Source organism: Sorghum bicolor, chromosome 2, assembly GCF_000003195.3.
Source record: "Sorghum bicolor cultivar BTx623 chromosome 2, Sorghum_bicolor_NCBIv3, whole genome shotgun sequence".
Classification (NCBI taxonomy): Eukaryota; Viridiplantae; Streptophyta; class Magnoliopsida; order Poales; family Poaceae; genus Sorghum; species Sorghum bicolor.
Genome location: NC_012871.2, coordinates 15,683,124 through 15,705,228, shown reverse-complemented (window position 1 = coordinate 15,705,228; position 22,105 = coordinate 15,683,124). Strand labels below are relative to the sequence as shown.

At 48.5% G+C, this 22,105-nt stretch overlaps 1 protein-coding gene across 1 annotated transcript; it reads right to left on the bottom strand.

Moving 5' to 3' along the window:
- On the bottom strand, positions 437-21,571 carry LOC8057946 (tyrosine decarboxylase 1). Its single transcript, XM_002459733.2, has 13 exons — positions 21,412-21,571; positions 21,123-21,294; positions 20,325-20,397; positions 19,941-20,171; positions 19,417-19,580; positions 19,109-19,249; positions 13,827-13,886; positions 13,068-13,232; positions 12,806-12,862; positions 2,227-2,291; positions 1,309-1,432; positions 1,052-1,189; positions 437-958 (listed from the first exon to the last, which is right to left on the bottom strand). Coding segments are annotated over exons 1-13 (1,518 nt in total). The 5' UTR covers positions 21,414-21,571; the 3' UTR covers positions 437-832.

Sequence of the window (22,105 nt, the reverse complement as noted above, 5' to 3'; positions counted from 1 at the left end):
CCTGGCCTTAGGCCTGTTTAGTTTTGATTTTTTTTAATTTCGCTACTGTAGCACTTTCGTTTTTAATTAACAAACATTATCCAATTATGGAATAACTAGACTTAAAAGATTTATCTCGCGATTTATAGGCAAACTGTGCAATTAGTTTTTGTTTTCATCTATATTTAATACTCCATGCACGTGCCGTAAGATTCGATGTGACGGATAATCTTAAAAAGTTTTTTGTGAGAACTAAACAAGGCCTTACTTAGTATCTTTCTGGAAGACTGCACACCAGGACCAAAAGTGTAATGTAGGAGATTTTTATAAACTCTTTTGTAAATTTCAAATTATAAGTTGTTTTGGGTTTTTTTATATTTGATAGTTTTCATATGTATTTACACATAGTATGCATAAGAAAAACTATGTACCTATAAAAAAAACCAGAGCGACACAATTTGAAACGGAGTATAACGACGTCAAAAGGTGTATCTTATTTGGTTGCCTTCGCCTGATTTGCTACAGCAGCTGACATGGAGCGAAGCTGTCCAGTAATCTCTGTGAATGCTGAGCGTTGTGCCGGATCTGGAGCCCAACACTGCTCCGTGAACAAATTTGGCCCATCATCATGTTTGGCCCTTTAGCTATTGCAACAGATTCCTCTCAAAAAAAAAAAAGCTATTGCAACAGATTGTGTTGCATTTCATAACAATGAATGAAGACCTCCAAATCTGCTTCCAAACAAGTGCAGCACGCATGTTCGGGCAACAAACATATGTAGGCGCGCGTAGTATGCTTGGAAGTCAGTCACAGAGGAAAATAAGTACTAATCTGTACAATTTTTCTAATTAATCTATGAACTTTCCAATAGCTGTTTGGTGGCCAAATCTTGTAGAATCTTCCAAGCAGAAAAGATGTGTTGCCCCTCTGTAAGCGGTGCTCCTACTGCAAATCGTAAGACAAACTTGCCAGAAAGAACCTGTTCAATGAAGTAGGGAGAAACCAAAGCACTATCAGTGGATAAAACATTTTGTGAGTACAAACAGTACAGAAGGATTTCCTAGAGACCCACCGTATGTGATATGAAGATCTTCCCACTTGAATTAGCAGCATCCATTAGGTCATAGTTTAATTTGCGACCGTTATCTTGGTCAGACGCCAGGGGCACAAGGCGGAAACAAACAAGTGAAAAGGTCCTTGGAGTCACGACCTGAATTGTTATAATGAATTGGACATAGATCAAGTTATGGTAGAGAATAAAATAAATTGTGATTTCTGATGAGTTTACTAGTACCAAAAAGAAGTTAGCTGGTTTCTTATTCATTTTACCTCGAATCTTGAATCAGAGATCACAAGTTGTTCGAACTCTTTGGCTAACTCTATATGCTTTCTGATGTAGCTTTGAAGGTTCTCCACGCCATAAAGCCTCAAGACCATCCATAACTTAAGTGATCTGAAATGGAAGCACCAATTGGTAAGAGAAATTTATACAATTTGACACAATATATAGTATCTGAAAGAATTGTAGGGAGTCAGAAACACTGCATTAAGGATAGAAATATATGATGGGCTAAGCAGCATAAAAAAAAACATATGATTTGTGACATATTTTGGATGCTATGGGAAGGGAAAAGATTATTAAGAAACAACTTATAAACTAAATAAAATATGAAGAAATTTATTTTTGATTGACTAAAATTATTGATTGGAAATGCTCCATAAAGGTGCAAATTGATTGTGCATGGCTGAAGGACTTCTAAGTTCTAAATAAAAAAAATGACCTATCAGAGGTATTACTATCTCTGATCACAAAGAAGTGATGTTTTGAGGGTGCCGACTACTACTTTTATTTTAATATGTGTGTAAAATATATATGATTTTATGAAACTATTCAAGACAAATCTACTCACATCACTTTCAAACATTCAAACCCAATATACAAAATGTATTTTGTAAGTCAACATTTGGACGACTGAGTCAAGACAACATCTAAGCATCACTTATTTCTAACCAAAAGGAGTGCAATTTATTTATGACAATTCCACTGCAGTCTGGCATATAAATTCAATCAATGGTATAGGCAGCAGAAAAAAAAACCCCCTTGTTACTCATTATGTAACCAAATAAATGGAAGCATGGTTGCATTCCAATTTCTAGAAAGATATTGAAACAATGAGATGGAACATAAGGAACTAATAATGCATATGAAAAATGGTAATAGATCGAGTTGTCTAGTGTGGGTTTCACCTAAAACGTCGCCCAAGTGGAATTTGCCAGTCTTTGAAATCAAAGACAGAATTTGCTTCAGAAGCCTGTAATTGTTAATAAATATTGGACCAATCAGATCATAAATTCACAAGAAAATAATAATGACTTCTCAATGAAATCTCTTTTAGAGTAAAGTGCTTTTACATGGGAACCCTTTTTATTAAACTGCCCGTGCATTCTATCTCATTACTATTTGTGAAATCCAATCCATATATTCTGTTGAAAATATGCATTTTAGATTGTTCATCAATTTGAATAAGTTTAGAAGATTTTTTGCATTAGCAGCATTACCATTATAGACCAATTTCCCTTTCAAAGGAAGCAAAACATGTCTCAGAATTTCAAAATCAATTTGGCCTTAAACTCTGCTAAACATATTCCTTACAGAATCTCTGATTAGGAGATGCTAGCGAGCAATAATAAACTGGAATGCAGCAAGTTGTGTATGCTCTGTTACATGAATGAAACAATTCATCACCTCTTCTTTGATTGAATTTATGCTAAATTCCTTTAGCATGCTGTTTACTTGGTTTTAGGCTTACAACGTCCCAAAGATGTTCATGATCTTTTCCATAGGTGGTAAAACAATGGAGGAGCTCAAATAAAGATTTGTTATTTTTCTCGAACTACACAAGAGAGCTGTGTGTCATTTCATTAAGGTAGAAAAAAAAACAGTACACGAGTCCAGAAGGACCCAAACCCGAGTACAAAGAACAAACACACACACCACACCTCATGAACTAATCTAGATACTAGTCACAAAGAACGAGAGAAACAACCAGCGACCAAAGGGCCTAAGCACCAAGGGCCAGCAACCTGGGCATGAGCTCTTGGAGCTTCGAAGCCCCTGCTGAACACCAGAGACCTCCCTCCATGCTCACAGCCCTCAGCACCACCTGAAGACTCAGCCATGAATTCTCAAACGCGCGATCATTGCAGTGCTTCCAGATCTCCCATGCCACCAAGATTATTAAGGAGTTGAGGTCCTTATGCGCTTCTTTTGGTACAGCTTTGACAACTTTTCTCCACCATCCAGAGAAATGACCCACTGAAAGATCAGGTGCTAATTGTACTATGCCCAAGAGAGATCGAAACCTAGACTTGGCGAGCAAACACACAGCCAACCAAAAGATCACTGATCGTTTTTTTTTTTGAGCATTATCACTGATCGTTTCCTCAGCCTGATCACAAAGGGAGCAGACCTCCGGGTGTGGCATACCCCGTTTTGCTAAGCCGTCGGCCGTCCAACACTGGTTATGAGCCACCAACCAAATGAAGAATTTTGCAACGCAGGTGAGCCCAAGTCTTCCAAATTCTTCTCCAAGGACTGAACTTGATCATTCCGACAAAGAGGCAGAATAAGCGGACTTGCTGCTGTATGAGCCTGACGGGGTCAATTTCCACTTAAACTGGTCAGGTACATCTTGTTGCAAGACTGTACCTTCCACCAAGTCCCAAACTTGAAGATATTCAACCCAAACTTGTACTGTAAGAGCTGACCCATCTTCTATTTTGGAGAGCTTGGGCTACAGTTCGCCTCTTGGCAGTTCGCTTCGAGACTGTCCAACAGGTTGGGAGCCACCTCTGCCATGATATTGCCATCTAACCAGCGATCAGTCCAAAACATAATTTTCTCCCCATTGCCAACTATGGCATCCACAGAAACATTAAAAAGAGCCTGGGCATTTTGTGGGGCTTGGATTGGGAGGCCAGCCCGTGGCCTTGAGTCTTTTGCGCCCACAACCAATGGATTCTAAGTGCCCAGCCCAGAAGCTCCAAATTATGAATTCCAAGTCCTCCGAATTCAATAGGGGTAGTGACAAGGTTAGCCTAGTGTTAGCCTAGTTACCATTTACTTTGTTGTAATTGTGTTTTACTTTACCTAATAGGTTCCTTGGCAACCAAGCTGAACATGGTGCCTTGTGAGCCAAGTTGCTGTTAGACAGTTTTGCTTTAGGCAGTTAGAAGTTGTCAGGGACATGTTGGGGGTGTTGTCTGCCCTCTAGGCTATATATGCAGCAGCCCCCTCTCCCTTGTATCTGTGTGAGTTCTTGTTGCATTCAATTCAATCCAAACGGCCTCTGGCCAAGCTGCCCTCAGGCAGTTCAGATTAAGATTTGCAATTAGTTCATGCCAACAATTGGTATCGAGAGCCAGGGTGAGAGAGCCTAGGGGCCATGTCTACCTCAAGCCAGAGAGCCAGAGCAGCAGCTGCTGCTGCAGCCGCCGCCGGCGTCGCCGTGGACGCCTACCCAGAGGCTGGCGCCGTGGTGAACCCAGGGGCCAATCGCGCCAGGCGCTTGGCAGCAGCAGAGGCCGCAGCCGCACTGCCTGCGCAGGCGGCGCGGCAGGCAGCAGCAGCAGCAGCAGCTCAGGAGGTGGCTGCCACGGCCGCGGCTCTCCGTGCGGAGATGGACTGGGAGCTGCGCGCGCATGGGTGGAGGAGCCCTGATCCGTACCGCGGGAACCCGTCGCGGAGCCCAGAGAGGCATCGCCGGGCTCAATCCCCGTTGCCTCCTCGCCGTCGCGGACGCGGAGGCCGTCACGGGTCGCTGGCGATCCAGACGGTGTACAAGGACGGCGCCGCAGGGACCCCGTGGCCGCAACTGACGAAGTCCAACTACCACGAATAGAGCACGCTCATGCGACTCAAGATGTAGGCGCGCCAACTCTGGGACGCCGTTGAGTACGGCAACCTCCCGTACCACGACGATCGGCGTGCGTTGGAGGCTATCATCGCCGGAGTTCCGCCGGAGATGCAGGTGTCGCTCGCGGACAAGCCCTCCACAAAAGAGGCGTGGGACTCCATTGCCGCGACACGTATCGGCGTCGACCACGTCCGCCGCGCCACGCTGCACCACGCTGAAGCAGCAGATGATCCTCCACGGCGAGAGGAACCTCGACGAGGAGCGAGCGGTGGAGAAGCTTCTTCGAGCTACGCCCAAGAAGTACGCCCAACTCAAGATCGCGATCGAGACGCTACTCGACTTCCAGGACCTCACCATCGAGGAGGTTATCAGGAGGATGAAGACGGTGGACGATCTCGACGACGAGCCTGCGCACAAGCCTGTGTCCGTCGGCGGCAAGCTCATGCTCACGGAGGATGCGGACCGTGGATTTTGCTCCAAGGCTTTCGTCCACATCAGCGAGCCAGAGCACACGCGTTCCTGAACAACGACAATGAAGACATGCTCAACGGCTGGTACCTCGACAGCGGCGCCACCCACCACATGACCGGCCGTCGCGAGTTGTTCTCCGACCTCGACACGACTGTGCGCGGCTCGGTGCGGTTCGGTGACGCGTCAAGAGTGGAGATTCAAGGCGTCGGCTCCATCGTGCTCCAGGTGAAGAACGGTGAACATCGTGTCTTGCAAGGCGTCTACTTCATCCTGGCGCTACGCAACTCCATCATGAGCTTGGGCTAGCTCGATGAAGGCGGGTCCAAGGTGGAGATCAACCATGGTGTGCTGCGCATCTGGGATCCACGCGGGCACCTCCTGGTCAAGGTGAACCGCGGGCCCAGCCGCCTCTACGTGCTTCATCTCGACGCCGCGCAGCCGGTCTGCCTCGCGACAAGGAAGGACAACGACGACTGGCTCTGGCACGAGCGGATCGGCCATCTCAACTTCGAAGCGCTACACCAGCTCGGCCAACATTCCATGGCGCGTGGCCTCCCCGTCATCAAGCACGCGGAGCAGGTCTGCGACACCTGCGTCGTCACCAAGCAGCGCTGGCGACCGTTCCCGCAACAGGCGCAGTACCACGCTGAGGATCCATTGGAGCTGGTCCATGCCGACCTGTGCGACCCGGTGACGCCAGCGACCCCTAGCGGGCGCCGGTACTTCCTCCTGATGGTTGATGACGCCTCGCGCTACATGTGAGTCGCCCTCCTGCCCACCAAGGACGCTGTTGTTGACGCCGTGAAGCTGCTCAAGGCGGAAGCAGAGAAGTAGAGCGGCCACGCGCTGAAGGTTTTGCACACCGACAACGGCGGGGAGTTCACCGTCACCGAGCTCGCGGACTACTGCGTCGACGAAGGTGTTCGACGCCACTTCAGTGCGCCTCACTCGCCGCAGCAGAACGGTGTGGTCGAGCGCCGCAATCAAACTGTTGTTGCCACCGCCCGCGCGCTGTTGAAGCAGAGGAGGATGCCGACCAAGTACTGGGGAGAAGCGGTCGTGACGGCGGTGCATCTGCTCAACCGATCGCCGACCAAGAGCTTGCTGGGCAAGACTCCGTACGAGGCCTGGCACGGGCGTGCGCCGTCGATGAGCCACCTCAAGGTCTTCGGCTGCGTCACCTATGTCAAGGACTTGGGCCAGCTACGCAAGCTTGATGATCGCGGCAAGTCAGGCATCTTCATCGGCTACGCAGAAGGGGCGAAGGCCTACCGGATTCTTGATCCGGCCACGCAGCGGGTCAAGGTAAGCCGTGATGTGGTGTTTGATGAAAGTCGCGGCTGGGATTGGTCATCCCCGGCTGCAGGGAGTTCGACGGCGGCAAGCAACGACTTCACCGTCGAGTACTGGACAACGGGAGGTGAAGAGGGAGCGCAAAGCGCCTCACCGTCGATGGGCGGCGCCGCATCGCCGTCACCTCCAGCTCCGGGGGAGCCTGAGCAGAGTGCGGCCGTCTCGCTAGCGTCCTCTGCTCTGGGGTCGTCATCACCTACGCATGTGCTGCAGTCCTCGACTCCGCCTGCACCTACTCCACCCGCCTCCGCTGGTTCTGCTTCCCCTGCATCGCCAACTCCGTCACCGGCTGAAGCAGAGGATGGCAATCATGTGGAGTTCGCCACTCCACTTGACGACGATGAAGACCGCCTCGACGCGTACCGCGACGACGAGCCATTGCGGTACCGCGCCGTCGGCAACCTCATTGGGTCTGCGCCCACGTCGGAGCCACCTCCACGCCTCTTCGCCGAGGTTCATCTGACGAATGCCAGAGAGCCGGCCAGCTACGCACAGGCCAAGGATAACCCCGCCTGGCGCCCTGCAATGGAGCAAGAGCTCGCGTCGGTGGAGCAGAACCGCACCTGGGAGCTGGTCAATCTCCCTGTTGGCCACCGCCCCATCTCTCTGAAGTGGCCCAAGAAGAACGAGCTGGGCGCGGTGATCAAGCACAAGGCCAGGCTCGTGGCGCACGACTTCGTCAGCAGGATGGGATCGACTACGACGATGCGTTCGCTCCGATGGCGCGCATGAAGTCTGTTCGAGTCCTCACGCTGGCGGCTCAAGAAGAGTGGCGCGTCCATCACATGGACATTAAGTCCGCATTTCTCAACGGCGACCTCAAGGAGGATGTCGACGAAAGCTAGTCGGCAGTCTACCTTGGGGTATACCCACGGTAGTAGTTTATCGGTAGACAGTGCGCAAGCTACGAACTTGATGGTGACGCAAGACACGGACAAGGTTTTTATCCAGGTTCGGCCGCCGTGTGGGCGTAATACCTACGTCCTGCGTCTGATTGTATTGAATTGTGTTGAGATAATGTCAGTATGATCTGTCCTCTAGGGGACCCCTGCCCCTCCTTATATATCCTGAAGGGACAGAGTTACAAGCAAAGTATCCTATTTGGTACAATATCTTGTAGCTTTGCGGTGCACGCCGACCAGTCGTGCGCCGCACGTCTTCATCCTGTGGGCTGAGCCACCCCTGATGGTGCGGCCCATATAAGCCCATGAGGGTATACGGGTTTATACCCCCACAGCTAGTCCCCGAGCACCATGTATTGTGATGTAACACGCCGTCTTGAGCTTCTTCGACCGGTGAGCCTTGACATCTTCAATAAGCAGGAAAGTCGCCCAAACAGTTGCAACGGTATTTTAACCAACTCAAAAGACAGTTGATCAACATTGACATCGAAGAAGCAGGTTGTTCGAAGAATGCATGGTGCTCTTAATTAAAAAAGATTTCTTTTCTGGTGAAGTGTACCCACTTTACTTTTCTGAAAAGTATAGACCTCAAAAAAGCAAGCATATTCACCGCAAGGTGAAGTGTGCCCACTTAGTCCCCGAGCCTGGTAGTAGGTGACATAGGCACGTGGTGCCAAGGTCAAAAAAGTCTTCATAGAAATTCTAAAACTGAGATACATCGCCAGATGCATCGTAACGATGTAGTCCCCGAGCTTGCTGGAAGGCGAAGTATGAGCCTTCTAGCAAGGTCTAAAAAATAAAATTACCCCTCAGTTGTATGAGTCCAATTCATATGTAACTGAGAAGAACAGTCCTCAAGCTGTGGTTGGAGAGTGATCGAAGCAAGCCCCGAGCACAGTGAAGGGAGTGATTAACGAGTCCCCGAGCACGGTTGAGAATATAGACGTGCTCGGTGGTCGGTACAATCCCCGAGCACGGCGTAGGGACTGGTGGACAAGTCCCCAAGCGTGGTTGGGAACGTAAACGTGCTCGGTGGTCGACACAGTCTTCAAGCACAGCATAGAGAGTAGTCGACAAGTCCCCGAGCGTGGTTGGGAACGTAAACGTGCTCGGTGGTCGGAGCAGTTCCCGGGCACAGCGTAGGGAATAGTCGACGAGTCCCCGAGCGTAGCTTGTCGACTGGGTCAAACTCCTGAAAAATAAATATAGAGAATAGGTAGTACATGATGTATAGATAAACTTTAGATAAAAAATCAGCACTGAGACAAGTTTTAGATTTTTTATTATCAAATTAGCACGAGTAGTTAATTCATCCTAGAGCTTGTACCAGCTCTGGTCTAGCCAACAATCAGCATGAGGTGCGGAACCTAGACACGCGTGGGATTGTCAGCCTCGCTAGAGAGCTACTGCCGACCACCCGGAACGTAGAGGGCGGATCTCATGCACGTGTAGGGAGGAGTCGGAGACAGTACCGGCTCTGGAAAACTCGTGTAGGAGAAAAAACTAGTCGGCTAACCAAAAAGTTGTTTTGAAGGATAATAAAAAATATTATGCCAAAAATAAATAAATATTAGAAGTGTACTTATCTTTGGACGAAAGTCTGGTCGGTGGTGACAAAATTGTTTGGCCCTCGAGCTTTTTGACTTGTTGTGACAGTGGTCGCTGTTCTCATAGCGCCGTTCTTCGCAGCGATTATTATTGCGACTGGTGGTCAGAGCAAGTAGGCCAAACAATTTGGTCGATGGCCCAAGCAGGTCGGTGTTGTCGATCTGCCTCCCTTTGTAGCAGGGAAGCAGGTGACGCGTTGTCGGCGTGGTCAGAAACGTTGCTGGAATAGTCGGAGTCGTAGCCAGCGTGGTTGGAGTCGCGACCGACGTCGATGAAGAAGTGATTGACGCAGATCGGATCTACGCCTCCTCCGTAGTCATGGCGGTGAAGCTGTTGAAGCTGACGGTGAACGTGAAGTCGCCCGCCATGGCCGCGAAGTCGGGGATGATGGCCATCTTGTTCGTTTGGGAAGCTGTACGCACAACCCCTACCTGGCGCGCCACTGTCGACGAAAGCTAGTTGGCAGTCTACCTTGGGGTATACCCACGGTAGTAGTTTATCGGTAGACGGTGCGCAAGCTACGAACTTGATGGTGACGCAAGACACGGACAAGGTTTTTATCCAGGTTCGGCTGCCGTGTGGGCGTAATATCTACGTCCTGCGTCTGATTGTATTGAATTGTGTTGAGATAATGTCAGTATGATCTGTCCTCTAGGGGACCCCTGCCCCTCCTTATATATCCTGAAGGGACAGAGTTACAAGCAAAGTATCCTATTTGGTACAATATCTTGTAGCCTTGCGGTGCACGCCGACCAGTCGTGCGCCGCACGTCTTCATCCTGTGGACCGAGCCACCCCTGATGGTGCGGCCCATATAGGCCCATGAGGGTATAGGGGTTTATACCCCCACATAGGAGGTGTACGTGCAGTAGCCGCCAGGCTACGCCGTCGCCGAAGAAGGGAAGGTCTACAGGCTGCACAAAGCTCTCTACGGCCTACGGCAAGCCCCGCGCGCGTGGAACGCAAATATGGACAACACCTTGAAGGCATTAGGCTTCCAGCAGAGCGCTCACGAAGCGGCGATGTACAGGCGGGGCAGTGAGCGCACTGTCCTGCTTGTCGGCGTCTACATCGACGACCTGATCATCACCCGCACCGAGAAAGATGAAGTGGAGGCGTTCAAAGCTCAAATGAAGCAAATCTTCGACATGAGCAACCTCGGCGCACTCAGCTTCTACCCTGGCGTCGAGGTGCACCAGGATGCCACCAGGATCACTCTACGGCAAACTCACTATGCCAAGAGGATTCTTGAGCTGGGAGGCATGGATGGCTACAATCCTGCCAACACTCCCACGGAGGAACGTCTTCGACTCAGCAAGAACAGCACGGCTACTCCGGTCGACCCCACTCACTACCGGCGCCTCATCGGGAGCTTGCGCTACCTGGTGCACACACGCCCTGACCTGGCCTACGCCATCGGCTATGTGAGCCGGTTCATAAAGCGGCCAACTGTCGAGCATCAAGGGGCGGTCAAGCGGATCCTGCGCTACCTCGCCGGCACGCTAGACTACGACCTCCACTACACCAAGGCTCCGCGAAGCGCCCGCTTCGTCAGCTACACCGACAGTGACCTCGCCGGCGACGTTGACACGAGCAAGAGCACGAGTGGGTCACTGTTCTTCCTCGGCAGCTGCTTGGTCAGTTGGCACTCCATCAAGCAGAAGGTGGTGGCTCTTTCTAGCTATGAAGTTGAGTACATTGCTGCCTCCACTGCTGCTACTCAAGCCCTGTGGCTGTCACGGCTGCTAGCTGAGCTCCTTGACAGAAATGTCGAGGTGGTGGAACTGAAGATGGACAACAAGTCAGCACTTGCTCTGGCCAAGAATCCAGTCTTCCATGAGAAGAGCAAGCACACCACGATCAAATACCACTTCCTCAGAAGCTGCCTAGAAGATGGAACTATCAAGGCTGAGCATGTGTCCACTACTGATCAGCTCGCTGACATTCTAACCAAGTCTCTAGGCAAGGCAAAATTCTAGGAGATGAGGGGAAGAATTGGCTTGAGGCAGATCAACCCCAAGGCACACAAGGCTAAGGGGGAGAATTGACAGGGTTAGCCTAGTGTTAGCCTAGTTACCATTTACTTTGTTGTAATTGTGTTTTACTTTACCTAATAGGTTCCTTGGCAACCAAGCTGAACATGGTGCCTTGTGAGCCAAGTTGTTGTTAGACAGTTTTGCTTTAGGCAGTTAGAAGTTGTCAGGGACATGTTGGGGTGTTGTCTACCCTCTAGGCTATATATGCAGCAGCCCCCTCTCCCTTGTATCTGTGTGAGTTCTTGTTGCATTTCAATTCAATCCAAGCGGCCTCTGGCCAAGCTGCCCTCAGGCAGTTCAGATTAAGATTTGCAATTAGTTCATGCCAACAGGTAGGTGCAGCCATTTGTTGGACAATATGGCTAACAAGGAATGAAATTGTTTTTGACAAATGTCGACCCAAAAAAAAACTTTATTCCAAGTTCTATTCAAAGGAACACACAGGTTACATCAATGGACGCAATTACAATGTGGTGAACGCAACAAGGAGTGCATGATTTAGACTTATTTTTTGCTTGAGACGGCTGCGATGCATTTCTTTTTCTTCCTTTGGATGGCCAATCATGCTATAATTGAGTTCGGAGTTGTTTTTTTCTTGGTATGTTTTATGCTGTAATAAGTGGTATGATTCTCTTGGCTACAAGAGATGAAGTCAGATTTATTCCTTTATCTAAAAAGAGGTAGTTATAATAAAAATTCCATAATTCCTATTCAGTTGGTTGTGGTTGTGGATTTAAGCAAATATCACCCAAGTTCAAGTCCTCAATCTCATCATTGGGTGCCTATTTATGTTCTTGCCCTTGCTTTCAAAACCAATTTACACTTATTTTTTTGAATCTGAAGCCACCATTTGCCCGTGTTCTAGACTTGTTTAGTTGAAAGCTGAATAAATGAATTCAGAAAAAGAAACAATTCAAAAGAAAAATAAAAGATGACACTAACCCAAAACCTTATCCTAACCCTCCTGGCTTCTGAAGATGGTTGATAAAGAATGTGCAAGTTGTTAAAGTTTGCTTAGATTCGAACTATTTGCAAATTTTGCCATAAGTTTTTTTTTTCCAAAATGTTATCCAAATGTTTGACGGCAGAGTAGAAGTTAAAGTCAAAGAGCAGTTAAAAACCCATGGGGAAATTCACATGGCAAAACTAGTTTTTTAGGTAAGTTGACACCATTAACTCCTCTAAATAGTAGCGGTAAAATCACAATTAGAATTCACCTAGTAGCGGCAAAATCACAATTAGAATTCAAAACAAGGGTAAGAACAGAAGAATCCTTTTAATTAAAGAGAAAGAGAAACCACCTAGTTCCTCCTAGGTTAGCAATGTTTTTAGGATTGTTGTGAACTAATCCCTTGACTACTGTAACAATACATTTAGTCACAGAAGCAGAATTTGTATATTTCAAGTTACACCACTTTGTTTGTATGCATGATCAGAATATTATTTTATTCGATATCTAAACCTCTGTAAACATATATATAAATCCCATTTTATAAAAAATGCAAAAGTAAAATCCATAAACTAAGGGATATAATGTTAACCTTATTCTTGAGAAACTCTGGATTTGTAGACAATGATTGTATGAGATAACTTCTGTCCTGTTGTGCATAACATCAATTTGCACATTAGGATTAGCCAATTGAACATCAACTTGGGAGAAGAATAAAGAAAAAAAAAGGACTACCAAAGTAAATGGCCTGCAATTTTCTTGTTGTTTAGGAGAAAATTAGACATAATTATTTAGCTCAATGGTAGTAATACGAGAAAACATAATATGGTTGTTGGTTTCATCACATGGCCTACCTTCACCCAAAGTAAGGAACAATCAAAGTTTGTCAGGAACCACTTATGTGCGTTCATATTAAATGAATCAGCTTCTTCCACTCCATTTAGGTGATGTCGATATTCTGGGCATATGCAGGCACTTCCCGCATAGGCAGCATCAATGTGGAGCCACATGTCATTGGCCTAAAAGAATTAGTTAGTAAATAAAAATGTTTAATGGAAGTCTATATTACATACCAAATAAAACTGATGTGTTCATTCAAATACAGAAATTTCACAATTCTGTTCTGAATATGGAACTAATTAATGGCATTGTGAGGACCAAAATTTCAGTGAAATATCCTGGACATTGGACAATAAGTCAATAATACAGTACTGGTCCGTGGCGCCCAGTGTATAACTGAGACAAGCAGGTCTGTTGATGGGCAAACTTAGAAACAAATATTACTTAAAAGTCAGTAAGAATATAGAACTCAAAATTTAAGCATGATTTTATGAAGAATGATTTTCTTTTAAAGAAACATGTTAACCAAGAACAGATAGAATACTGGTTCTTGTGGTATTTCAAAATGAACAATATGCATCAATTTTTATGATTTCTAACAGGGTCTGACAAAGAAAATTATAAATTTAACAAAATACCTTTTTGCCAATATAAAGAAAAAAATTGATACAGTCAACATACAAACAGATTAAATGAACCCATTATATAAGTCAATCCACAAATAACTCTTACTATCACAGGAGAAATTCATAAGTCACCATAACTATATCCACCTTTGCTATTTGTCCTAGCTCAGGCAAGGGGTCCACAGCTGATGAAGATGTCGTGCCTACCTGCATTAAGTGTGTTAGTGTATTTGTCTTTTTTTAAAAAAAAAAACATGCTAGAATAGAATGTTGGCTTCATTTGGAGAAAACACTACCTGTGCTTTGCAAGTTACACATAAGTATTTTCATATCCATTGGAAAAGAGCAGTATAACATGGCAGTAAGCAAGATTTTAAGTAAATCAAAAGCAAGTACCAATATGTAATTGTTAGAATTTCTGATTTCCTTGATTAGGCTAACCCTAGGAGGGTAGCAATATAGTATAGCATACATGGGCCTAGCCACATGGGCCAATACTCACTCCTATACTCCAACACCACACCCCCCCAGCAATCTGGACTACCGACGCAGCGGAGTTTGCAGACTGGACACGAAAAAAAGTACAACACACGAGCCCCCCCCCCCACAGACGCAACTAGCCATTGATGATGTTGAGGCTGGAGCAGAACTCGGTGAAGGTCGAGGACGGGAGACCCTTGGTGAAGATGTCGGCGAACTGGGAGGTGGTCGGGACGTGGAGGACCCAAACATCGCCGATGGCGACCCGATCGTGGACAAAGTGTAGATCAATCTCCACATGCTTGGTCCTCTGGTGCTGAACCGGGTTGGTGGAGAGGTACATCGCACTGACGTTGTCGCAGTAGACCAGTACGCTCCGGGAGAGAGGCCTGTGAAGCTCGGCGAGGAGCTACCGGAGCTAGGAAGCCTCAGCCATGCAGTTAGCGACAGCGCAGTACTCCGCCTCGGCACTGGAGCGGGAGACGACCGGCTGGCACTTAGAGGACCAGGACACCAGGTTGCCGCCTAGGAAGACGGCGTAACCGGAGGTAGAGCGGCAAGTGTCCGGACACCCGGCCCAGTCGACGTCAGTGTAGACGGCGAGCTCGGTGGAGGACGACCGGCGGTGAAGGAGGAGGCCGAAGTCAACGGTGACACGGAGGTAGCGAAGGATCCGCTTGAGAGCGGTGATGTGTGGCTCCCAGGGATCATGCATATGGAGACATATCTGCTGAACTGCATTGGTGATGTCCGGCTAGGTGAAGGTGAGATACTGAAGTGCCCCGGCAAGACTCCGATAGGCAATGGAATCTGTCACTGGTGTACCCTCTGCCTCTGATAGCTTGCCCTTTGTGTCAACTGGAGTAGAGCAGGGCTTGCAGTCAGTCATCCCAGCTCTCTCCAAGATATCAAGAGTGTACTGCTGCCGCTGGTGAAGGAGTAATCCAGCAAGGTGAGGCTCAACAGTGACCCCAAGGAAATGATGTAGGGCTCCTAGATCCTTCATAGCAAACTCCTGCTGAAGAGAGGCAATGATCCACCGAAGAAGTGACTCACTGGAGGCTATGAGGACAATGTCATCAACGTAGAGTAGCAGGTATGCAGTCTCAGCGCCATGGTGATAGATGAACAAAGAGGTATCTGACTTGACCTCCACAAACCCCAGAGTCAGTAGAAAGGCAGCAAACCGATGGTTCCACGCCCGGGGGGGCTGCTTGAGGCCGTAGAGAGACTTGTTGAGCCGACACACCATGTCGGGACGAGAAGAGTCAGCAAACCCCGTCGGCTGACTGCAGTAGATTGTCTCAGTGAGAACGTCATATAGGAAGGCATTCTTGACATGACATCCAACTGATGTACGGGCCACCTGCGTGTGAGAGCTAGCGAGAGCACCGTGCGGACGGTGGCCGGCTTCACCACCAGGCTGAAGGTCTCGTCGTAGTCGACACCAGGGCGCTGAGTAAAGCCCCGGAGAACCCAGCGAGCCTTGTACCGCTCAAGAGTGCCGTCAGCCCGGCGCTTATGGATCCAGATCCACTTGCCGGTGACGATGTTGAAGCCCGGCGGACAAGGGACCAGATCCCAAGTCTGGTTGGCGAGGAGGGCCGCGTACTCCTCTTTCATCGTTCGGCGCCAGTGAGGGTCCAGCAAAGCCTCGCGGAGGAGACCTGCAAGTCCACGGGCATTGCCGCAAGAGCCTGGGGCTGCAGGGTACCAACCGCGTGTCACGTCACCATTGGGTGAACATGACGCGGGTGTCGGTGAAGGAGCGGAGGGTGGTACACCGACGTCGCGGCCCGGGTAGGTGGGGGCCTCAGCAGCGGGGTCGATGTCGCCGGCAGGGAAGACGTCACCGGTGGCGTAGGTGACCCCGGCGAAGAGGGGGCCACCGGCGCCGACGGAGGCAGCAACACCAGCCGGGCACGTCGCTGGTAGACACGCACTGGCTGGGCGAAGCGTGCCGGTGGGGCCGGAGTCAGAGGTGCCAACCCGGGACCTGTGTCGTGCGCAGGGGCTGGGCCGGAAGGTGACCCCTCGGGACCCGGGCAGGGTAGAGGCCCCGAGGTGTCACGGGCGACAGGCGACGTAGCAGTACCTGTAGGAAACACCGACAAAGGTGGCTCGACCACCGGGTCAGTAGGAAACACAGAGGAGAGGTCAAGCTCCGAGGTGGAAGCGGGAGTGGTAATGGTGGAAAAGGGAAAGACAAATTCATCGAACACCACATGGCGAGATATGAGGACTCGATGAGAGATAAGGTCATAGCATGATACCCCTTGTGATCCGGGGAGTACCCACGGAAGACACAGAGAGTCGAACGGGGAGCCAGCTTGTGAGTAGTGGCGGTGGTGTTCGGGTAACACACACACCCAAAGACTCGAAGGTGATCGTAGCGAGGGGGTACTGAAGAGAGCGTGGTGTGGTGTGGGAGCTGGACAGGCAGCGAAAGGAAGGTGGTTATGGAGGTAAGTGGAGGTGTGCAAGCTCTCGGCCCACAAGCGAGCAGGAAGCGAGGCCTGAAGGAGAAGAGTACACACGGTGTCGTTGGTGGGGCGAATCATGCGCTCAGCCTTACCGTTTTGAGAGGAGGTATACGGGCAAGACATGCGCAACTGGACACCGTGAGAGAGAAAGAAGGCACGGGAAGTGGAGTTATCGAACTCCCGACCATTGTCACACTGGACAACCTTGACGGTGAGGCCAAACTGTGTGGACACCCAAGCAAAAAAGTGGACAAGCGCGGGGAAAGCATCAGACTTTGCACGTAAAGGAAAAGTCCAGGAGTAATGCGAATAATCATCAACCACCACAAGATAGTACTTGTATCCAGAAATACTAATGACATGAGATGTCCATAAGTCGCAATGTACAAGGTCAAAAATGCAGGCCGCATGAGAAGAACTATGAAAAGAAAGACGAACATGACGGCCCAGTTGGCATGCATGACACAAATGCTCATCATCAGCCCAAGTACATCGATACGAATATCGGAACTACGACTGAGCTGCATCAGGGCATCACATCCAGGATGGCCGAGACGCCGGTGCCACTTAGTGGAAGTAGCGGTGGCGAAGGCAGCTGACAAAACTGGCGAAGGAGGCAAGGCTCACCACCGGAAGCCTGGAACGGCCACGTGGAGATGCGCCCTGACCATGGGTTGTGGAAGGATGGCCAGGGTGCACCCCGTGGAGGTGGCGGCGTCGTGTTGACCCCACGACCTGCTCCACGTCCCCCACCACGGCGACCGCGACCGCCACGCCCCCCCCCCCCCCCACCCCCGCTCGGCCCGAGGGGAAGAGGACCGAGAAGTGACGACTGTGGTGGCGGGGCTGGACGAGGCGGAGGAGTGGCAGTGAGAGCAGTCAAGGAGGACAAGGATCCTGGGGCGGAGGTGGACCCAGGCTGTAGGCCCTGAGTAAGCTCCTCCATGACAAGGTCGTCACGAACCTGCAAGAAGTTGGGAAAGGGCCGCTGCCGGGTGATCCACATCCAGAGGTAAGAGTAGCGGTCACTGAGCCCATGAAGAACGTTGAGGACCAAGATACGGTCCTCCACGGGCCAACCGAGGTCGCCAAGAGAGTCCGCCATGCCCTTCATCTGGCAGCAGAACTCGCTGACGGAGAGGTCGCCCTGGACAAAGGTGCGGAAGCTCGCATCGAGCCGCAGAGCCCGGGCTTCGGCGTTGCCCAGGAACTGGCCCTCGGGCGCCAGCCCAGGCCCCGCGAGCGCTTGGAGTGTTGCGGACGAGGTCGTGGAGGTCCAGAGAGATCATCCCCAGAATCCAGGAGAGAACGATGCTGTCGAGGCGTAGCCACGAGAGGGTCGGGACCGCCCCCGCGGTGTCGATGAGGACGTGGTCGTCGAGGGCATAGCGGTGGAGGGTGAGGAGGACCAAGTCCCTCTAGCGAGCGTAGGAGGGCGACTCGGGCTCGAGGACGACCGGGACGAGGAGGCGGATGTTCTGGACGCCCCCGGCCTGGTAGTGGAGCTGCATGACGAGGGGGTCGGCCGGATCGTGCCAGAAGACCGCGGCCGAACCCGAGGACGTGGTCCCGACGCCGGGCGAGGACGAGATGCCGAGGAACTGCTCTGCTTCGGCGATCTGGCGGGCCAAGGCGTCGGCCGCGTCGCGCTCGCGCTCCCAAGCGAGGGCGGCCTCACGCACGCGTTCCCGGCCTTCCGCAGCCGCAGCGCGAGCAGTGACGAGAGCGGCGAGGATGGTGGAGTCCGGACGATGGGTCACGGGCGGTGGAGGTGGTGCAGGGAAGGGGGCCGTGCCTCCCGCACCCGCAGCCGCGCTCGGGCCGGCAGCCAGCCCCCTGGACAGAGCGCCCCGGCCATGTGCAGCGCCCCATGTTAGAATTTCTGATTTCCTTGATTAGGCTAACCCTAGGAGGGTAGCAATATAGTATAGCATACATGGGCCTCATAGGCCTAGCCACATGGGCCAATACTCACTCCTATACTCCAACAGTAATGAACCAAAAGATAACTCTTCCATTTATTTACATGAGTCATGGATGTAAGCGAGTCAAAGTCAAAATAATTCAATACTAACAAGTAAATAGTTAATTTCAACACAGTTTGAATCTATAAATTTCAAATCTAAAAGCTATCACCATTATTTTATTTTGCATGGATCTCAAAAACAGCAATCAACTAAACGAATGTATTATGGCATTACAAAAGGATTTCAATTTGCCTAACCTGAACCATGCCTAAAAAAGCAACAAATTTTATTGTTGAAGACATGGTTGAGTTCGAATTATTCAAGGTGACAAACATGACCTAATAAGATTAACTGAATTTTATGTAATATCTGAATGTGACTTTTGAGAAATTAAACAAATATAACTCAAGTTAAATGGCAATGATCAAACTCACAAAAAAGTATTTCAAGGTCTACTCTAGGAAGTTTGCATATGAAGAAAGTGGTGCTTATTACTTACTGTTGCACAGATGAAAAATGGTATTAAGCCAGATGACAAGTCTGTGGCAATGGCGTCACTAATGGCTAGAGGTGCAACAGCATAGTTTCTATTGCAATCAGCCTTCACCAATCTCACATTCTCTGGGAAAATCCCAGCAATCTATAATCAGAAGCATGTCAGCTCAAAAAGCAGAAAAGAAGTTTAAAACTATACATGACTGATAGTCCCCTTCGTTTAACACAATGATCACAATGTGTGCAGTATCCAACACATAATCAGAATTTTTCGGTAGCTAGCTATTTTATTCACAAGTGACATTCAAATACCTGGCATGCCTTTTGGAGAGCAGAATGTGTCTGATCTGATGCATAGACTACTAGTTTTTCAAGGGACGTCTTCCCATGCTTCCTCAAAGTCCTGTCTCGTGCAGCCAAAAGGACAACAAGAACTGCTTCACTAGCAGTGCCCTGGATTACACCTCCACCAAGTGCTGCAAAGATGCAACAACAAAAGTAACTCTGAATGCCTGATTAGAGCAAGCAACATAAATATGCAGGCCTTTTCTATTCAGAAGATGATGTTATATACCAGACAAAATATTAGTATGTATTAGTTTTCGTATCGCATATGTAACTTAAATATATTAATATATTATATCACCCTAACCCACAACGCTCTTAGTTTCTCAACTAGCACATTTAATTTAGTTCTTTTCTTTTGAAAGCTGAGGTATAATTTAATAAGGAGGTGATACAATATTAAAAAGAGAACCAACTAATATTTTGTGTTGACATGACCAAACATTTCAAATAGCATGCATCTTTGAAACAAAATTTTATTGAACACTTACCAGTTGACAGGAACTGACTTGGGAGCCTAAGCATTTTGGCAAACCAATCCAAGACAATAACCTCTAGCTCAGTTGCAGCAGGAGAGGTTATCCAACTGAATCCGACTATGTTAAAGGCTGCACTAAGCATCTCCCCAAGGAAGCCAGCAGTGCTGCTATTGGAAGGATAATAGGCGAAGTAATTTGGACTTTGCCAATGTGTAACTCCTGGTACTATCTTCTCTCGTATATCTGTGCATATTATATAGCATTTATCATAAATCAGAGTAGACGAAGTAAAGGGTTCTAGCTCTATGCTTAAACATTATTGTTTGCTTGGAGCAGAATATGGAAAGTGTGAATTATAATGTTACTTGAAAGTGGAGCAGAAGGAAACATTATTACCATCAAAAAGGGCCTCCAATGTATCAGGTTTGTTTGGAGCAGTATCCGGTAGAAGTTCCTTTAGATATCCTGGCTGCAAACAAATTCCTCGGTCAATCATTAATGGAAGTTTCACCATTTCATGATTTTAACGTCGAAGACACCATTTCATGATTCTAAGGCGGGGCTGGGGAGTGGAGGTGTTAGACGGCGACAGTGTCGCCCCCGAGTCGCTCGTAGGGGGTGCTCGGGAGGAGGGAGCACCATCCGAATTCTAATTCTAAGTGGTGGATGTAATAATAGAACAACAATGCATAACATGGAAACAAATAGCTCGCTATTTTTGCCGCTATAGCTCGAAATAGCTTGAAAAAAATTGTGCCGCTATTTACGTTCATGCACAATTTTGCCGCTAAAGTACGCTAATTACAGTTTATAAAACGCTAAACACCTTGGTCTTAGCTCGCTATTTAAAACATGGATGCATAATGATACTACCCTACAATAGCACAATGGAACACAGGCAGGCAGGTTGACACTTGACAGAGACCCATCCGATTGAGACACACTATGGTCATGTTCAGAATTTTGGATACCATGAGCTAATTAGTAGCAAGCTAACTTTAGCTCAAATTAGCTCTAGAGGCTAATAGGTGGGCTAATTTTTTTGGCCAAGTCTTTAACTAATTGTTAGTCAACTATCTAGCCAACCTTAGCTAATTTTTAGCCAACTAGTAACAGCTCTAGCCCATCCAAACAGGCCCTGTATATATCAAGCCGCAGGTTGTATATTCAGATTTGGGGACAGTAGGCACGTGCCTGCACTTGGCTGAGGACGGGGAAGGTCTCGATGGATTTGTAGTAGTCGGCGACGAAATCCACCATCCGGTGGCCGCACTCCCGCAGCTGCTCCGCGTCCATAGGTCGCAGCCACCCGGCACCATCGCCGCCGCTGCCTCCGTTGGTTCCACCGCTGCTGCCGCTACCGTCCCTTGGCAACATTGAACGATGGAGAAAATTGTCAAGAAATGGAGGAACAAGCGAGGATATACCAATGCAAACAAATACATCAGGAGGCTGTAAGGTCGAAGGACGAGGAAGAGATTACATGCTTCAGAGGACTGGTGGCGCGATGCCAGGAGAGGACGGGAGGCGGAGGCGGAGGCGGAGGCGACGAGACAGACGAATGCAGGCGGCGGGTGTGGTGCCGGTTTCGTGGTAGGAATAGCGTTCCGGCGTTCCCCTACCCTCGGGACGCGGAAGGAGATACGTAGGGAAAAACGAAAATGATAGTTTATCGTTTCCAAGTTTTTTTCTGAAAATATAAGGTCTTGTTTAGTTCTGAAAAAATTTCAGATTTCACTACTATAGCATTTTCGTTTTTATTTGACAAATATTGTTCAATCATGAATTAACTAGATCAAAAGATTCGTCTCGCGATTTACAGACAAACTGTGTAATTAGTTTTTGTTTTTGTCTATATTTAATGCTTTATGCATGTGCCGCAAGATTCGATGTGATAGGAAATCTTGAAAACTTTTCGAATATCAGGTGAACTAAAAAAGGCCTAAAAACGAATACGATAAAAATAACAAAAACAAAAATGAAAATGATTTTGTCCTATTCTGCGTATTTAGCTGGTAATTTATTATCGTTAGTTACCGATTTAAATGTCCTCAATCCTACAGACTATATAATACATATACTTTAGGTCCAGTAACCATCCCATCTATACACACAAGCACATAAGACATATTTTTTTAAAAAGGAACTATATATGACAAGTATTTTATCTATATAGA

Coding starts and splice junctions, on each gene's coding strand:
- LOC8057946 (XM_002459733.2), bottom strand. Junction 1,433..2,226: donor CCACTTGGGCGACGTTTTAG/GTGAAACCCACA, acceptor CTTCCATTTCAG/ATCACTTAAGTTATGGATGG. Junction 1,190..1,308: donor TCTCTGATTCAAGATTCGAG/GTAAAATGAATA, acceptor ATAACAATTCAG/GTCGTGACTCCAAGGACCTT.